The following is an 18957-nucleotide window of genomic DNA, read 5'->3' on the forward strand; positions in this document are numbered from 1 at the left end:
AAAATCGGCTGCATGGTGCTCAAGTGGTTAGCGAGCAGGCCACACATCTGGGAGACCTGGGTTTGACTCTCCACTGGGGCACCTCTGCAGTAGTACTTATAAATTTATTAATTTATGCGATAAATATAGCTATGAATTTTTTGCTCTAGCATGTTGATGATGCACAAGTGGTGAGCGAGCAGGCCACACAGCTTTGAAACCCGAGTTCGATTCCACCGTTGGGCCATCTTTGTGTCATTTGCATTTTCTCCCCATGCATGCATGGGTTTTCTCCGGGTATTCCGGTTTCCTTCCACATTTCAAGAACATGCTAGGTTAATTAGCCACTCCAAATTGTCCATAGGTATGAATGTGAGTGTGAATGGTTGTTTGTCTATATGTGCCCTGTCATGCTTTAAACCGTGCATAAGCAATGCGGGGTTGCATTCGAGGACATCATGTAATTTAATGTATTTTCAGTGTATTTTCCAGCATACTTAAACATCGCAGTTGGAATGAATTCCTGCAAAATTCCTGTTTATTTCCACACAGAAGCATTATAAAGCTGTTTTTTTTTTTTTTTTGATGATGATCGGAATGTCCCTGAATGCATCTTGCGTTCTTGTTGATGTGTTTAGGTCAGAATGAAGTTATAAAAGAGGCTTACGTGTTAATTACACAAATTTAACGTAATTAATAAAATAAGGCATTAATGCATTTATTTTGACAGCTGTACTGGAAACATAACTGAAGTTAAACAAAGCTTTTCTTTATTTTTCTCAAGCTGCAGCATCTCCCCTCAAGTTTCCTCACACCGGCCAGTCTGGATTATTTTAAAAGTCATCAACAAAAACAAACTGGCAGCATTTAAGTAAAGTTTCTGATGAACTAATCATGTGCTGTCAAAAACAGGGCCATTGTTTTTGTGCCGGTGTCTCACGCAGCATGACTAAAGCAACATCCATATTTTCCAGGTGACACCCTGTCCTGTAGACGTCCTGACGATTACTTGTGATGAACCGAACAGGCTCAAGTTGTCTGGACAAGGTCTTACCGCAGGAACAACTCTTGTATGATTAAATCAAACCACAAACGTCTCCTGATTGAATTATACCAGAAAGACACTGACTCATTGCAACAACAACACAAAAAGTGAAAGTGCTTCTTGTAAATTTGCTGCAGTGTGTTTGGTTGAGCTGAGCGTGCACATTAAAAGCACATTGTCTTGGTTTACTAAAACAAAAAAACAAACGAGGTATTACATGTTAATGACACCACTTTAGAGGAGACAGTTCGGGTTTTAGTCACATGTCTATTGGTATTGTTTTTACTGTGTTCCCATTAAATCGGTCTCACACCACAAACTCAAACTCCTGCTGCATCACTGAAATTAAACACAACACAGATGCAGGTTTCTGAGAACGGTTCCAGATGAATTGGCTGGGAAATCCATCATTGAACTTTATCACTTTATTCATTACGTATACAGTTTTCTGTAAGATTTGGCCATCGAACCCATCTTCTTAACCCATATCGAAGGTCATCGTGATGGTTAGCGAAGCTATGTGATCGCTGATGTTTCAATCTCATTTGACTTTCTGCCATCTTTGTTTACACATTTTGCCTGCCTCTCTGGGGGCAGCTAACTAGCTGGTTTTTGTTCCACGGGCGAGCTACCGTACAAATGGCTATCACGTTCATGGAATACGTGCTAACTTGATTTTTTGAAAGTGCACTTAACAAACTTGCTATTGTGTTATCGTTCTAATATTTATCGCTTAGTTGTGTGTCTGGGTTGTTCAACATAAATATGTATTGTGTCTAGTTTTAACGCTCATCTTTATGCCTTTAAAATTGGTCGGAAAACTAAAAACAAACGGAGAAGCGCAAAAGTGTCTGGTTTCACAGAAAGTTTTTGCAAAAGAAATGCTGCTCTTCATGCTGCATTTCAGGAAATGCTGCAAATGTTCGAAAAGTACTAATTGCCTGTGTCTGTCCGGTTATATGTTAAAATCTCATCTTGTGGACCCAATCTCGTGGATCGTCTCATCTTGTGAGTTGGGTGTCGCATGATACCCCCCCAATAATTACATAATAATAATCAGAAAAATACTAATACTAACTACTGGCTACCAAAATGCACTAACATACAAATACAGTATAAGTCATTAAGAGGCACATCTTATGAATGTAGTATTCTACATTGGCTACTAAGTGTCTATTATTCAGGGAGGAACCTGGGGAACAACGTGAGCAAAGTGCCTTGCCAAAGGGTTGGAGGAAACAGGATTCAAATCGTCGATTCTGTTGTTCCACAACCACATCGCCCCACTACAATATTAAAATACCCGCAGGCTGTATGGAGCATAAAGTACTATATTAATTTAAAAAGCATCCAGGTTTTCATTGACGTCTATGGTGGACTTGGTACCGTGTCTTGTGGCTAACTCAGGGGTCAGGAACCTATCACTTGGGGGCTAAAATATAAAACGTCATGTATTTTAATCCCTCTTTTGTCGAATTTGCCAAAAACATTCATGCTTGATGTGCCGAATGAACTTTTTGACGACTTTTCAGTTGCACGAGCTGTATTTGTTTGTCTATGTGTGTGTATATGTGAGAGTAATTACTTTTATTGTTTTATGAGTTCTTATCGTGACACATTCTTGCAGGATGAACATGAACATCTGCAGGGTGGCTGTTGGCGCATCCAGGCACCTCCAGGACCTGGGGGTCTCTGATCAGGGTCACGGGAACCTTCCTTTTTCAGCACATTCAAACACTTTCTATTGTCTAAGTAAATTGATATAAGGGTGATAACTAACATTATATTCATTCTATCTACATTTTATTCTAACACTATTACTATTACTATCCTATGAACGACAGCAATCTCTCCAAAAAGTCATTATCATGGGGAGATCATCTTTCAAGCGTTTAAACCTGAAATGGTGTTAGATTGCTGACACTGCTGGGGTGTCAGAGCAGCAATAAAGATCTTGTCTCAGCTCAAGGAGCCTCATGTAAAACACAAAATCCAACTTCTCCGTCTCAGGTTAAACTTGACCGGAGCAAAAGACAAAGCTCTTTTGTCCTCAGCTATATTAACATGCATCATCTTTCCAGGTGGTTCTTCGTTTCTCCTTGATTTAGGTTCTATTAGGGTCTGGAAAAAACTTGATGCCGTTGAGACTTGTTGCTGAGTCGACATTTTCTTGAAGGTGAATTCATCAGTGGTTGATTCACAGTCAGTTCAACGTCAGATGGTCAAAAAAAGACAACATGCAAATGTACTCTGATTACTAGTCGTAAAGTTGATAAACTGAGTTTCAAAACTAACAACAAATCCCTTCATTTTGTTATCTTGACTGCGGAGAATACACACATTGATTTACAACCTCCATAACTTAGAACGTATTCAACTTATGACAAGTTTACAGCTCTGAAGTCGACACCAGTCCTAGGAGGCAAATAATAAAAGACAATTCATTCACAGCTAAATCTGAAACACTTATATGCTAGGGCTACGTTAAAAAGCCATAGCATTTCAGTATGTGGAATCAAACTATGGAATGGATTGAGTAAGGAAATCAAACAATGCACAACGATGAGCCAATTCAAGAAACAATAAACAACATTGGATGGTCGTATCACCTTGTACTTCGGTATGTGACAAAAAATAAATTAAATTAAATTAAATTAAATTAAATTAAATTAAATTAAATTAAATTAAATTAAATTAAATTAAATTAAATTATTTTTTTGATTAAATTATTTTTTTGATTAAATTATTTTTTTGATTAAATTATTTTTTTAATTAAATTATATTAGGAAAGCAGGAAGTGAACAAATGTTCAACAACAGTAACTGATATATATCACTATATTGACAGTTACTATAGTACACATTATGTCATTGGATGGTCGTATCATTTCGTACAAAAAAAACACAAAAAAACCTTAAACTATATTAGGAAAGCAGGAAGTGAACAAATGTAACAGTTACTGATTGTAAAAGTACCAGATGGAGGGGTAGGATTTAATAAGCTTTGCTTCTTCCTACTCCTTTTGGACATGTGGAACTGGGAACTGATTATGGGATGCATTCAATTCTAATCTGATGCATGTTCAAATGAAATAAAACCATTACCATTACCATTACAGTGTTTTGACTCCTAGCGGCTTATTCAGTTTTTTCCTGAAATCCATATCACGTTTTAGCTAATGTGTTAGTTTACAAAATGCATCTTTTTACTTTCAGTATGTGGTACTACATAGAAAAAGTTTGGACACCCCTGCTCTAACACACTAGCCTTCACGTCTGTGTTCTAAATCTCTAAAATATGACACTTCAGCGGTCCAAAGAAGCTACATGAACGCTGTCAGAAGTCCGAGGCCCAGAGCGAGTGTGTGAAGCTTATGTGTTCCATTCCGCACGTCTGAGCCTCATTGTTTCAAGACTGCTATTTCTGAAGTCAGTTCAAAAATTGATTGATGCCAGAAGTTTGTCTTTTATGCAACAAAGGATCGTGCAGTCAGCTGAGTGAAGCATAAACTTTCTCCTGCTGCTGTTTAGTTAGTTTTTCTTTTTTCCCGTTCGTTGTTCAGGCTCTGTTTAATTAAATCTATGTACTGCAACACAGAGAAAGTCATAAATATCAGACTGGAACTCATCAACCCATAAACCACGGCGAGCATTGCACCGCAAACTGCTGAGTCAGCACTGTTTCTTTTTCATTTACTTGAATTTACGGTTTATAAGCTGATACTTTTACCAGCTTATAAATGACAGCTCCTTCGGGTGGATGGAGGCACCTTTGCGACATCCATCCATCCATCCGTCCATCCGTCCATCCATCCATCCGTCCATCCGTCCATCCATCCATCCACCCATCCACCCGTCCATCCGTCCGTCCATCCATCCACCCGTCTGTCCGTCCATCCATCCACCCACCCATCCATCCATCCACCCATCCATCCACCCATCCATCCCATCCATCCATCCACCCACCCACCCACCCGTCCATCCATCCATCCATCCATCCACCCAACCAACCCACCCACCCACCCACCCACCCATCCATCCACCCACCTGTCCGTCCATCCATCCATCCATCCACCCACCCGTCCATCCATCCATCCATCCACCCACCCACCCATCCATCCATCCACCCGTCCATCCATCCATCCACCCACCCACCCGTCCATCCATCCATCCATCCACCCACCCACCCATCCATCCACCCATCCATCCACCCATCCATCCATCCATCCACCCACCCATCCATTCATCCATCCATCCATCCATCCATCCACCCACCCACCCATCCATCCACCCATCCATCCACCCATCCATCCATCCATCCACCCACCCATCCATTCATCCATCCATCCATCCATCCATCCACCCATCCACCCACCTGTCCGTCCATCCATCCATCCATTTTCTATGCTGATTGTCCTACATTGAAATAAAATGATTTGCTCAGAAAATATACATTTATTTTAAAATTGTATTGGTACAGCTAGGAGACCCGAGTTCAATTCCACCCTCGGCCATCTCTGTGTGGAGTTTGCATGTTTTCCGGTTTCCTCCCACATTCCAAAAACATGCTAGGTTAATTAGCCACTCCAAATTGTTCATAGGTATGAATGTGAGTGTGAATGGTTGTTTGTCTATATGTGCCCTGTGATTGGCTGGCCACCAGTCCAGGGTGTACCCCGCCTCTCGCCCGAAGACAGCTGGGATAGGCTCCAGCACCCCCGAGGATAAGCGGTACAAAATGAATGTACTGCTACGTGTTTTCATATTTATTATATATACCTTTTGTGTTAAGTTGCTGTGTGATGAATTTAGTGTTCTCTTTAAGTCAGACTGCAATTTCCAGTGGGTTAAAAAGTTATTGTGAGTTTTAAACATTTTTTTAATAAAGCTTGTACAGTATATGTACAAATCTGTTTCCTCCTCGAAATTTAGGTTGCACCTTATACATCTGAATTTAACCAAGATAAAACAAAATGGTGAATGATGAATGTATTCCAGCCGGGGTTCTGTTTTAGTCAGCTTGTTTTATGGTGTCAGATGTAAGATGGGATTGTTAAACACAATCACTTAACGGAAAAGTAGCCTGATCTTTTAAATCCCAGCTTGATTTAAAATGGATGGACTTCTGTGTGCAAGTAACAGAAAAATGATCTCTGGTCACAAAGGCAACACTCACACACTCCAATAATATTTGGGGTGATCTGAGAAGGAATGGTAAAGGTTTTCCAGGAAGAAACACATGCTCACTAATGTTCGAATACTGTATGAACTCGCCATCTGTTTAAAATGTTCACGTTTGTATAGTTGCAAAAACAATTGTGTTATGTAACAAATAACGAGGTAGCCCATTGGAATACCAGACTGTAAGCTAGTACTTTACACATCCATCAGTCTGGAAGCCTTTAAATTACGACCGTGTTGTACTTGACCAATCAGGTGCAAGCAGACTGAGCTGCACTCTCACTGGTCTGTGTGGATTCAAGATCCGGTCGGTATCACTTCCTTATAAAAGCCTGGGTGAACTGCAGATGGCAGAACGAGAGATCAAATCTTCTATTTAATAAGTTGTTTTGCTTGTTTCTATTAAGCAAAGTGGGGGTTATTAATTAATTGCAGCAATTACATGAATTATATGTTATGTAAGAAGTACACATTGGTCTGTGTCGAGCTGTTCTGTTTATTACTACTATTATGCAAGGTGGGCATTATCATTAACAACTGGCAGGAGGAGCAATCGCATTATTATTTTATTGAAGTGGACCTATTAAGCTTTTTCCATCTTTCTGACATGTAAATGTTGTTGGAATGTTGCATTATGGTGTTAAACCTTGCCAAGGTTTCTAATAATGAGCCACACTCGGTTTTAGAGAGTTTTTTTTCTAACACCGACTCACTGTATATCTGCTCCTGTTGGTTATATCATTATTTATCACATACTACAGTATTAATTGGCCCTGTACCCTAGAAACCGCCCATGAACGATACGGGAAAAGGCCGAAATGATACTGTGTCAAAGCCCAGGGCAGTGATACTGATAAAATATAGAGTTTAACCATGTCCAGTATCAGTATATTATTGTTGAAATATTTTTGAAATTGTTGTGTTTACACTGTTTAGATATAATACATGTAATAAACCGAACATTTTCTAGAAACAAAATGGTCTTTTGATTAAATAGTACGTGACAATAAGCTCATGATTAAATAGTATGTGATAATAAGATCATCACATGGTTTGTCTGGTATCAGGCCAGGTATCATGCCCCCAAGTGTCAGTATCAGCCCGAGACCAAAGGTCATTAAAAAATTCTAAGACATAAAATATACAGTAAAGTCTCGTTATATCGATATCGGTTATAACGAATTACTACTTATTACGATACTATTTTAATTTCCCGGCAAATTTCTAGTCTTTTATGATATAATTAGCTCCGTTAGTACGATACACGGTTATTATGATAATCCGGTTACTACGATGCCCTTTTCATCTCCCGCCAGCCAATTTGGTCTGCTTATATCGATACAAAAGCAGCTTAAATCAATCTTTGCTTAAGGATTTCAATACCAAAAAAGAACACGGCAAACGGCTGCTTCCAGTCAAATTTATTTTTCACACTTCCACCACCAGAGCGCAGCACACACACTGATTCCCGCACTTCCTGGTTCACAGGTCATGCTCAACCCGCCCCACATAGCTGGCCAATGTCGAGTGCATTATTGCCCACTTTTAATGCAGTTCGGCGCAGGATTGGATATATGGATAGTCCGGTTATATCGGTATTTTTTCCGACTCCCGAGAATATCGATATAACGAGACTTTACTGTAGTGTCATCACATGGTTTGTCTGGTATCGGGCCAGGTATCATGCCCCCGAGTGTCAGTATCAGCCCGAGACCGAAGGTCTCATGTGACTATCTCATGAACCTCAGTGAGAGAACATCAAGGTTTTATGTGCTATTAAAAAATTCTAAGACATAAAATATATGTCTAAAATACAGTGTCCTTCAAAATATTTGGTGGTATTTTGCAAGCTGATTACTAAGCAAATTCCGCTTCAAATTTCTTCACATTTTGACAGTTTGTTTTCAAAGGCCCTTAACTGGAAGAGAAAAATGTTTTATATGTTGGAGTATGCTCCATCACAATCAAACAAGACTCTCAAAACTTTGATTTGGACATGGCGCAAAAAATGTAATTAAATTGAATCGCCATTGTTAGTGAAAGGTTCCCCAAACTAGGAATTTGTTATGGTGTAATGATGTGTATAATAATTAGTACATTTTGGTGCATTTATTTTTACTTTTCATACTTTATATCCGCTTCACTGGGGTTTCCTAGAATGAAACAGCACCACCTACAGGATTGGAGTAAGATAATAGCCTCCTTCACCCTCATTACATGGGCTAGTTTTAAATTTGTCGGTTGTTATTGTAGTTATTTTTTGGTAATTTTTCCACAAAATTATCCTGTTTTAACAAAAAATAAAACACACATATAATTAAAAACACACTTTGCTGTGTTGTGTGTTTTCATGCCCTAAGAGAGAGATAAGTTCTCTTGGAACCTGGAAAGCACAGAAAAAAATAACATTTTATTTCTGTTTCACTGGTCATAAATTCTCTTGTCATTCCTGTGCAAGTATCATACATTTATGTCACCAGTCCTTGATTTATGAGAAAATATGTTTCTGTTTTTATGATGCTTCTTGTAGACAGACACAGCGACATTACTAAAAAGCAGATCAAGTAGCTTAAGAGCCAGCGCTGTTCGCCAAAGTAAAAGATGTGGATTTTGGAAAGCCGATTGGGTGCGGCATGCACAAGACAAGAATGTTCACACAGAGCTCACAGGATGTTGTCTCATCTCAGTACAACACAAGAGAGGATGACTTCCTGTCCTCTTTGTTTTCCACTGGGAATATTCCTGGCCAAAAATCCTGCACAACGCATCTTCATGCAAATGGTTCTCTAGATGACAGAATATAGTCCTTTCATTATTGTACACATAAATAATTTGCTCGCCATCTGTTGACAAAACAGCTGCTGCGGTATGTAATGGCAAACAAAAAACGGCCGCCGCTTTTAATGTTTCCTGCAGTAAAAAACAAGTTTGAGCGCCAATAAATATCACCTCCTCTAGAACCAATAGGTAGAGAACTGTGCAAACATTCAGCCCTTTGTTGTCCATCTGCATGTATTGCAGTACTCCGGCCCGGAATACTTGCATTCCACAGGTCATATGACTGCACACGCAGAAACAAAACCATGCAATTTGCTCTTTGGAGAAATGTTGTCAATGCACGTCTGGTTCTATGGTCATCATCGTACTTTTCTTCTAATTATAATCTTCTCGTAAAATAAACACACAAAAGCCAGATAATGAAAAAAGTCCGAAATCCTGATGTTTGTTGAAGCGTATCATCCATTAGCTGCGGCATACCTACACATACTAAAGCGACATCTCATGGTCACAGTTCATTGGACCACTTAAGAACCTACACAGAAAAGAAAGAAGCCGTGGATTGAGTTTTCTAATTAGATGCCGCTAATAAAAACCACATGACAAAATCATCTAAACAAAAGGAGAATGGAAGGTCAAAGCATTCATTCATTTTCTACCGCTTATCCTCACAAGGGTCATGCTGGAGCCTATCCCAGCTGTCTTCTACACCCTGGACTGGTTGGGTCGCTCCAGAGTATAAGTCGCACAAGGCCAAAAATGCATAATTAGGTGGAAAAAAAACATACATAAGTCGCACTGGACTATAAGTCGCATTTTTTGTGGGTAATTTATTATGATTTATCATATTCTCACTGGGGTTGCAGGTATGCTGGAGCCTATCCCAGCTGTCTTCTACACCCTGGACTGGTCGGTCACTCCGGAGTATAAGTGCATAATTAGGTGGAAAAAAACATACATAAGTCGCACTGGCGTATAAGTCGCATTTTTTGTGGGTAATTTATTATGATTTATCATATTCTCATTGGGGTCGCAGGTATGCTGGAGCCTATCCCAGCTGTCTTCTACACCCTGGACTGGTCGGGTCGCTCCAGAGTATAAGTCGCACAAGGCCAAAAATGCATAATTAGGTGGAAAAAAACATACATAAGTCGCACTGGACTATAAGTCGCATTTTTTGTGGGTAATTTATTATGATTTATCATATTCTCACTGGGGTCGCAGGTATGCTGGAGCCTATCCCAGCTGTGTTTGGGCGGGCGAGAGGCAGGGTGAACCCTGGACTGGTAGCCAGCCAATCACAGGGCACATGTAGACAAACAACCATTCACACTCACATTCAATTTCGAGTCGCTAATTAACCTAGCATGTTTTTGGAATGTGGGAGGAAACCGGAGTACCCGGACAAAAACACGCATGCACAAGGGAGAACATGCAAACTCCACACAGAGATGGCCGAACTCGGGTCTCCTATAGCTGTGAGGTCTGCGCGCTAACCACTCGACCGCCGTGCAACCGAGCAGGATGAGCAGACACGGAGTGTGGAATTGAACTCCGGTCTCCTAGCTGTGCGGCCTGCGTGCTAACCACTCGTCCGCAGGTCAATGCAATTACCAGAAATCTAGCGTTCCATCTGTACAAAAATGCAAGCATGCTCATCATGGTTGACCTCCTGGTTGGACTGAAGGGAACCAGGATGAAACGTGGTGAAACGGGTCGTGAAGAAAGAGGCAGCGTGACCTTCAGAGGGAAAAAAGCCAGAGAAAAACCCAAAAGAAGTGGTGAGCGAGGGAGGGAGGGGATGGGAGGGCTAGGGACAAGGAGGAAGAGAGGGAGCGAAGGGGTAAGGAAGCAGGGTGAGAGGCAGAGAGAAGAGAAGACGCAGGACTTGTGACTTGACAAAAAAGAGGGCAGAGGCAGGTAAGGCCATTTTTACTGTTGTTTCCAAAAGGGGGGGGGTCCCGGTCCCCAAAAACAAGAATCCGGGTGGATGTGTGTTTGGTTGGGAAAGAAGATGTGTATGTGTTGTGTATTGTTGGCACATGCAGTGTGTTTCTATGGTAACACTGCCATACAAAGTGGTACCCCGTGGTACTGCAGGAGCTCATCCTTCAGTTATTTATCATCATATTTTTAATTGTTGTGTTAATAAAAAAACTTTTTAACAGAACATACATACTTTGTAAAAGGGAAAAAAGGGAAAAAATGTCGGGTATGCAAAAAAAAGTATATACATAAAGCTTGAATTATTAAATCATGCATAACAACTGAGCTTCAACAACATCGATATGAGAGTGCATTGCTTTTGCGAATTCAAATATTTTATTTACAGCATATTTTTTCCCTTACGAGGCACTTTTTGCGTACCCAGATGGTCCTACAGATGCAGAGTTTTGCACAGCCAATGCATGCCGGCCACACCCACATGAGAAAATGTTCTGGCAATCGTACTAAAACTAATGCAGAGAGTCTGTTGACTTTTAAAAAAAAAAAGGGAGGGGGAGCAGAATTCCTAAACCCTAAAGCCAATTTTTTTTTTACATATGAGGCACAAAAGCAGCCCGCAGATGTTGTTTGTATGACATCACAAATACGGACAACAGCTAATTATATCATGTTATTTAGTCACAAACATGATGTGAGTCAAATATTTTCGGAGTGACGCAAAATGTATTTACTGTAATTAACTACTTCAGCTGTGGTGATGATGTTTTTAACAAAGTCGGGTGCTTATTATGACTGACTGTTATGTGGTTCTTTTCATCTCCTGGTGTAGCCATCTGGACATTCCACTCTAATGCTGATAGACATGAAGCTTTGGACATCGGGTAGCCACTTGTTCCAGTTGACAAACACGATTAGATACTGTTTACAAAACGTTTTTGTATAGTTAATCGCGAGTTAGTTTGATAGTTGGTGCAGTTAGTTTGCTAATAATAGTATCGATATATTTTTTTGCACCGTTTACAGTTTTTTGTATTCTGTAAGGCTCATTAAGTTGGTAAACTCAAATGAGAATGTTACACAAATAAGTCAATTAAAAATTTGCCCATAATGCATAAGCATACATTGGTGCTGCAATGACGTCAGCTTCCTTCTGGTCTCCTCTGGCTCCATCTGGTGGACAGAGGAAGCATTGCAGCACCATTAATCCATCCATTTTCTATGCCACTTGTCCTCCTTTTTCCCCCCATTTAAACTCATATTACTATGTGTTTGTATATTTCTTATATTTTTGCTGTGTGATGAGTTTAGTGTTCATGCAGTCATCTCACAAATCAAGTCAGATTGTTGTAATGTGTAATAGCCTCCGGCAATTTTTAAACGGGTTGAAAAGCTCTTTATGAATATTTTAATAACTCATGATTGGCTCCTTTGCCTGGTCCTCACAGACTCATGTGCTCCACAATATGACATTTTATGACGTGGACACGTGCGGATTACAGGAAGATGCAGTTTTTCTTCTAAATTTTAATGGGAGTGGCTTGTACGCTGGAATTCACTGTAATTACCTACTGTATTATTATGAATATAATAGACATTTGAAGTATAGAAATGTATGGGGTTACAGTTTGAACATCTTCAGTTAGACATGATGACAGAGTAGATGAAACAGTTGTTTTGGTCTCCAATGTGGAATGAGAGACTGGAAGGTTCTAGGCCAGGAGGGAAAAGGAAGGGCAGTACCAAGGAACATCGTCAGGAAGAAAATGTTTTGTTTTTTTCTCTTTTTTTTTCCAGGCAGAACAAATACTGTCTCAAAAGGTTCCTGCCCTGTGATTCATAGGAGATGTTTACCTCATGACTTTCCTAACAAAAAAATGATTAGAATATACTGCTGTTTAGGCTGACAGGTGCCCAGTATCATTTTTATTCCACTATGTAAGGTGAAATTCTTCCCTGGTGATGAGGCAAACATCTGCAGTCGTGGTTGTGTAAGCATTCATCTGGAGTCATGTATTTAGTATCTCAATGGGGATTGTTATGTTTGTACACTCCTATTATTACTCCCAATAGGTGGAAGCAAAATTAATTATCAAATATACACTTCCGCTCAAAAGTTTGGGATCACTTTTAGGTCTGAAAATGGCTTTTTCTTGGCAGTCCTGCCATGAAGTCCAGCATCCTGAAGTCGCCACTTCACTGTTGATACCGACACCGGTGTTTGACGGCTACTATTTAGTGCATCCGCCAGGTGACAACCTCTTAAACTACACACACTATTTGTCTTCTTGCAGCGTTTTTCTGTCCTTGTTAGACCCGGTTTGTGCCGCTCTCTGAAGGGAGTAGTTAACAGCATGGTAAGAGATTTTAGTTTTTGTTTATAGTTTTTTATATGGGTTTTCTAATAATCTATTAGCCTTATAAAATGATGAACTTGGATTAGCAGCCATACCAGGAGATTGATGCAGATGACTGACAGTTGTTGATAGTAGGCCTCTATGCAAAAATGTACATCCTTCTTTGAAAAATCATCTGATTTGTTTTAATTGTTTGTGAAATGGATAAAAATGTTTGTGAAATTGAAAAAACTGTTTGTGAAATGCATGAAAATTAGTTTTTCTGTGGAAAACAAAGAAATTTGCAAGGGACCCCAAACATTTGAGCGGTAGTGTATATCCAGATTTTCTATTTTTCAGGCAGTAACTTTGATCTCCTCTGAAAACCTACTGATTTTGTATTAATACGACACGGCTATCCAAATAAAATGGTTTAATTTCATTTGATTGCATGCATCGGATTACAAGTGAATGCATCACATAATCAGTTCACAGTTGTTGATAGTAGGCCTCTATGCAAAAATGTACATCCTTCTTTGAAAATCATCTGATCAATTTTAATTGTTTGTGAAATGGAAAAAAAATGTTTGTGAAATGGAAAAAAAAAATTTTGAAATGGAAAAAAAAATTTTTGAAATGGAAAAAAAAATTTTTGAAATGGAAAAAATTGTTTTTGAAATGTATGAAAATGTGTTTTTCTTTGGAAAACAAAGAAATTTGCAAGTGATCCCAAATTTTGAGCGGTAGTGTATATTTAAAAATATAAAAATATATAATTTTTCTTTCTAAAGAAAGTGACATATCAGCGCTACATTAAATATTTGCGTTTAATTCATGACCTTTTGTCCATTTGCGCACCCAAAATTAGGTCCACGAACCACCGCTTTGAATGAGACCCCTACAGCGATTGCAAAAATGCAGTCAACTACATAAGGATCTTTCAGACCTGCGGTCTCCCATTCCATACGTCTCCCTTAGGACACTCCTCACAAAAGAGTCTTTATCCCCTCTCTCATTCTGTACAAAAAAAAAAAACATGTTCATTTTTCATTTCCTGCGCCAGATGTGTCTGATCTAGAGAAGACTAACTTTTCCACTCATGCACTACATCAGCAACAAATAGACAGCAGAAGTTATTAAGTGAAATAAAAGTGCAGTGCAGTTCTATTACATGTCACCAGGCTGCGCTGGTGCACTAAAATGATGAAAACACAAACAAGCCACATACAAAAAAAAACTATACTGCATAAATTTGAAAAAATATATATATTTATAGGCTACACATATAAGTCACAAGGGTCCATGTCCCCTGCTCGGAAAAAAACGGCATAGACCAACTACCAGCTTGATTAGCATACAGTATGTGTTATAATGCTGTTGCATACCAACATGGAATACTGTAAACCAGCATAGGCTAGTACTAGTACCGACGAGCATAGACCAACATGGTCCAACCACAACTAAACCAGCATAGACCACCACTGACCTAATATTTGACTAAATACATGCTTTTTAGCAAAAAGCGTCAAAGATTGCAAGTAATACGGATAGTTAAACATTGCTGAACCAGGCGTGTAATATGATTGGTTAAACGGTAGCCTACCAGAAAAGTCATTAATTGCCGTCCCCATCCTCCTACTGGAAACTAAAACCACTAACGTTGTCCTTTTATTTACAATTGAAGAGTCTCATAATTCCTTCATCATACACGTTGTCAGTCTCTCTCCCATTCATTGTCGCTATCAAAGAAGCCCTATATTGAGTTGTCCTCTTCGTCATGCAGTAGGCCAGCCTTTCAAATCCCGTCGGTGATAACATAGGTCATCTAAAGTCACTGTTTGACAAAACAAAAACAAATTTGCACTCTTTTGGACCGGCTCGGTTTATTCAACACAATAATGTGAGCATCGAATATTACAACGCCTTTTTAGGACGTCATCCATGTCCACTTTCCAGGCATGATCAATCAAACTATGTTAAATCAAAGTGATACAGTAGTGACGGTTGGCAGTCCGAGCAGTCCAAACAGAAACTGGAGTCATTCGACACTTGATCAAACTTACTTCAGATTTTTCCGATCACCATCTACTTCGCTACTTCCCGAAATTGCACTCTAAGCATTATGACAAGGAGTTGTAGTTTTAGCCTGAAGCATTAATTTTAGCCATTACTGACACTGACACCCTTGACTGGTCACCAGCCAATCAGAGGATACACCATAGAAGTAACCAAAAAACAGTAAAACTGCTATAAATTCAGCAAACATGTGTTTCATGTTTATTTAGGAGCATGAAGGCTGTCTCGGGACTCTTCTCTGCCTTGGCGCTGCTCCTCCTAATAGGAGCAGCGCTCACCCAGAGGCCTCGGCCAAAAAAGCCCACCAGGCGCCCATCCACCCCCAGGCAGCCCTCCGTCCCTCAACCGGAACCACAGGAGCCTACGGACATCCCCCCGGTCATCCTCGGCCCGCCCTCCATTTATCCCGACTGCCCCCGAGAGTGTTTGTGCTCTCCAAACTATCCCAACTCTCTCAACTGTGAGAACCGCAACATCCGTGCGGTCCCTGCCATCCCGTCCAGAACCCACTACTTGTACCTGCAGAACAACTACATCTCAGAGGTGACGGCGGAACCGTTCCTTAACGCCACGGAGGTCCGTTGGATCAACCTGGCAAACAATCGCATCCACCGAATAGACAAACAGGTCAGACCACTTCCTTATTTAGAATAATTGGTGGTTACGAAATACCTGGATCGTCTCAGCTGTGGTATTTTTATCCCTGCGTAGGTGTTCCAGAAGATACCTGCACTCTTGTACTTGTATGTTCAACGTAATCAGCTCAAAGAGGTGCCCTCGGGCCTCCCAGTCAGTCTGGAACAACTCCGTCTCAGCAGGAATCGCATTTCCAAAATACCTGCAGGCGCCCTCAGTAAGATGGGAAATCTGACCCTGCTTGACCTCTACCATAACCAGGTGAAACCTGTGTGTGTGGGTTCTGTACGGATTCTGTACGTGTTTTAATACTGTATGCTCTTTTGTCCCAGCTGAGTGACAGTGACCTGGGAAAGAACACCTTCAAGGATTTATCCAGTCTGATGCAGCTCAATCTGGCGCACAACATTCTGAAAAAGATGCCTGTTGGAGTACCCAATGGTCTAATACAGCTTTTTCTTGACAGAAACCGTATAGAAGACATCCCAAAGCAAGTATACAAAGGCCGTGATGTCACACAGTGAACATAATCACATATAAACTCAACCGAACATTACCACAAATAGGACTGGTACAGCATAAACCGCATTAGTCAGATTTACGTGCCATACAAAGATGTACTGGGGCCACACTGAAAAAGAAATGCCTGTATAAAGGTATAACTGTATACCTTAATTATTTGAGAAGAGCTGAACGTTTAATGTTATGGCCGCTGAGCATTTGTACCGTAAATAGCGAACAGATATGACATGATCATTTTCCTGTTCAGAGACTACTTCCAAGGCTTCTTTCACTTGGCCTTTGTGAGACTCAACTACAACCAGCTGAGCGACAAAGGCGTCCCCAAGGCCGTGTTCAACATCTCCACTTTGCTGGACCTCCAGCTCTCCCACAACCAGCTGACCTCCGTACCTCTCTTCAGCAGTCACCTGGAACACTTGCACCTCAACCATAACAGCATTGGCAGTAAGTCGAAGGTCCATGCGTGGGTATAATTTTTCTTTTGGATTTATTACTCGACTACATTCTCTGCCACGGCAGTCGGGTCGGGACTTGTTTAGTCAGCAAAGTGCTGGTGAAATATTTAGGCTTACCGAGTATCAAGTATCAACTGCACAAAGAGTTGGCTTTGGCATTTCTCAAATATCTTCCTACAAAACCCTAAAGTTCAACAACATTTGTGACATTTTCACTTTATTTTTCTAAATATATTGTTAGGATATTATTATCTTACAGTCAGCATGCACTGTGCTCGCATCGATTACGAATATATTAACGATCGGTGCATCATTGGACAAAATAGATGTCCATCACTAGAACAGCACTGACTACTGGCTATACCAAGGGTAAACTAATCGTAGGTACTATGCCAATCAGGAGCTATCAGTGAATTCACAACAAGCTTGTCAGTCCGTCGGAAATCGCAGTCGGTCACTACCCAATGGGTCATTACACACCATATGACTCACAGTGTCATTATCTTCCAAAGAAAGTTAAACTCATCACACAGCAACTTAACACTTAAAAGGTAGCTACAAAATATACAAATGAGGCAGCGGAACCAAGTGGAAGGCAGAAATTAAACTTGTATTGGTACTTGTGTATTTCTTAGCTACCTTTTGAGTGTTAGTTTGCTGTGTGATGATTTTAGCCTTCTTTGTAAAATAATGACACAATAAGTCAGACTATTATAATGAATAGTGACCTCCCGGATTTCCAATGTGTTGACATGAGTTGGCAAGTTCGTTCTCAAGTTTTTTTCATAGGTCATGGTTGCTGTTAATTGGGTCCTGTTAATTAAATAAAATAAAAGTTTTAAGTTTAATTAAATAAAGAGCTGCCTAGCTAGCGTATTACGCACCAAAAATTACGGTAATTGAGATTTTCAGTGAATGTGTTGAGAAAAATGTTTCCCCATTCAAAGTCTTCAATGTACATGATCATTATTATGAATTTTTAAAAATAAAAATATTAATATAAATTAATTGTATTTGTCAAATTGAATAGATTGAATAGAAGGGCTCGAAAATGTCTATCCTATGACCATGGCTTTGACTAGACCTGTCTTAGGTTTTGAGTAAAGATTTAATTTGGACTTTCGCCATCTGAGATTAAAGACGTGAGACTTGCAAAAGGCCACCTCTGAAAATAGTACACTTGCAATTACTACTAATTACTTAAGATTAGGTTCCAAGTATTGTTGTTTTAAAATTAGCATTGCATCATGTGCCTCTTCTTGACAGACATCAATGGCACACTCATCTGCCCACACAGCCTACAGGCGGATTTGAGCGATCCCAGCCTGATGCCTCGATTAAGGTACGTCACGGGACGTCAAAGGTAAAACACAAACCAGGAAGTGAAAAAAAAAAGATATGTCTCGTGACACGGAGCGAGGCACCGTATAGCATGTTTGCAGGTTGCGACACATTTGTAACATTTGTGTTGTTGTTCCAGGTACCTGCGTTTGGATGGAAATCACCTGAGCCCCCCCATACCTCTGGATGTCATCATGTGCTTCAGACACCTCCACTCTATCGTTATTTAGGAAAGATCTGCCTTGAAGCCATGAGCGACACGCTCACACGCCCATGCACTTGCCACACATGCTCAGTGACGCAAGAGGCTGTCAAAGTTCCGAGGTTTCACTGATTCCACAGTTTACACTTTACTCGTTAGAAAAAAATAGAAAACTATAGTTTATATATGTTTTTTTTTTTCTTCTTGAAAACAAATGCATGAAAAACTTGAAAGTGCGCACACATTGATGGACACGCTACACATATGTAGTTAGTATGGTCACACGCAAACTGTTGAAATGTAAAACTACCATGTAGTTGATCTTGTCCAAAATGTGCCTGCAATTTTCACTCTAATTCAAGTTAAATGTCATTGTATTATTTTCTTTTCCCAGCCTCCTGTACTGTATATTAAGATGATTATTAAGATGCTCTGTACAAATAATAAGGGAATAAAACATTGT

At 40.0% G+C, this 18957-nt stretch overlaps 1 protein-coding gene across 2 annotated transcripts; it reads left to right on the forward strand.

Annotated features, from left to right (window-relative positions):
* The first annotated feature begins 10813 nt into the window (after positions 1–10813).
* Positions 10814–18957, forward strand: prelp (proline/arginine-rich end leucine-rich repeat protein). 2 transcript variants are annotated; one of them, XM_078798422.1, is made up of 7 exons: positions 10814–10902; positions 15548–15965; positions 16050–16235; positions 16307–16464; positions 16744–16940; positions 18218–18314; positions 18432–18957. In XM_078798422.1, exons 2-7 carry the CDS (start codon positions 15552–15554, stop codon positions 18520–18522), a joined length of 1143 nt encoding a protein of 380 aa, XP_078654548.1. In that variant the 5' UTR covers positions 10814–10902; positions 15548–15551; the 3' UTR covers positions 18523–18957. The 2 variants fall into 2 exon arrangements, with proteins under 2 accessions (XP_078654548.1, XP_057911145.2); XM_058055162.2 differs by having other exon boundaries at positions 18218–18293.

Source organism: Doryrhamphus excisus, linkage group LG18, assembly GCF_037039965.1.
Source record: "Doryrhamphus excisus strain RoL-2023G ecotype Guam linkage group LG18, RoL_Dexc_Guam_v1.1, whole genome shotgun sequence".
In the NCBI taxonomy this organism is placed as follows: Eukaryota; Metazoa; Chordata; class Actinopteri; order Syngnathiformes; family Syngnathidae; genus Doryrhamphus; species Doryrhamphus excisus.

Coding starts and splice junctions, on each gene's coding strand:
- prelp (XM_078798422.1), top strand. CDS start 15,552: ATGAAGGCTGTCTCGGGACTCTTCTCTGCCTTGGCGCTGCTCCTCCTA. Junction 16,941..18,217: donor CAACCATAACAGCATTGGCA/GTAAGTCGAAGG, acceptor TCTTCTTGACAG/ACATCAATGGCACACTCATC. Junction 18,315..18,431: donor TACGTCACGGGACGTCAAAG/GTAAAACACAAA, acceptor TTGTTGTTCCAG/GTACCTGCGTTTGGATGGAA.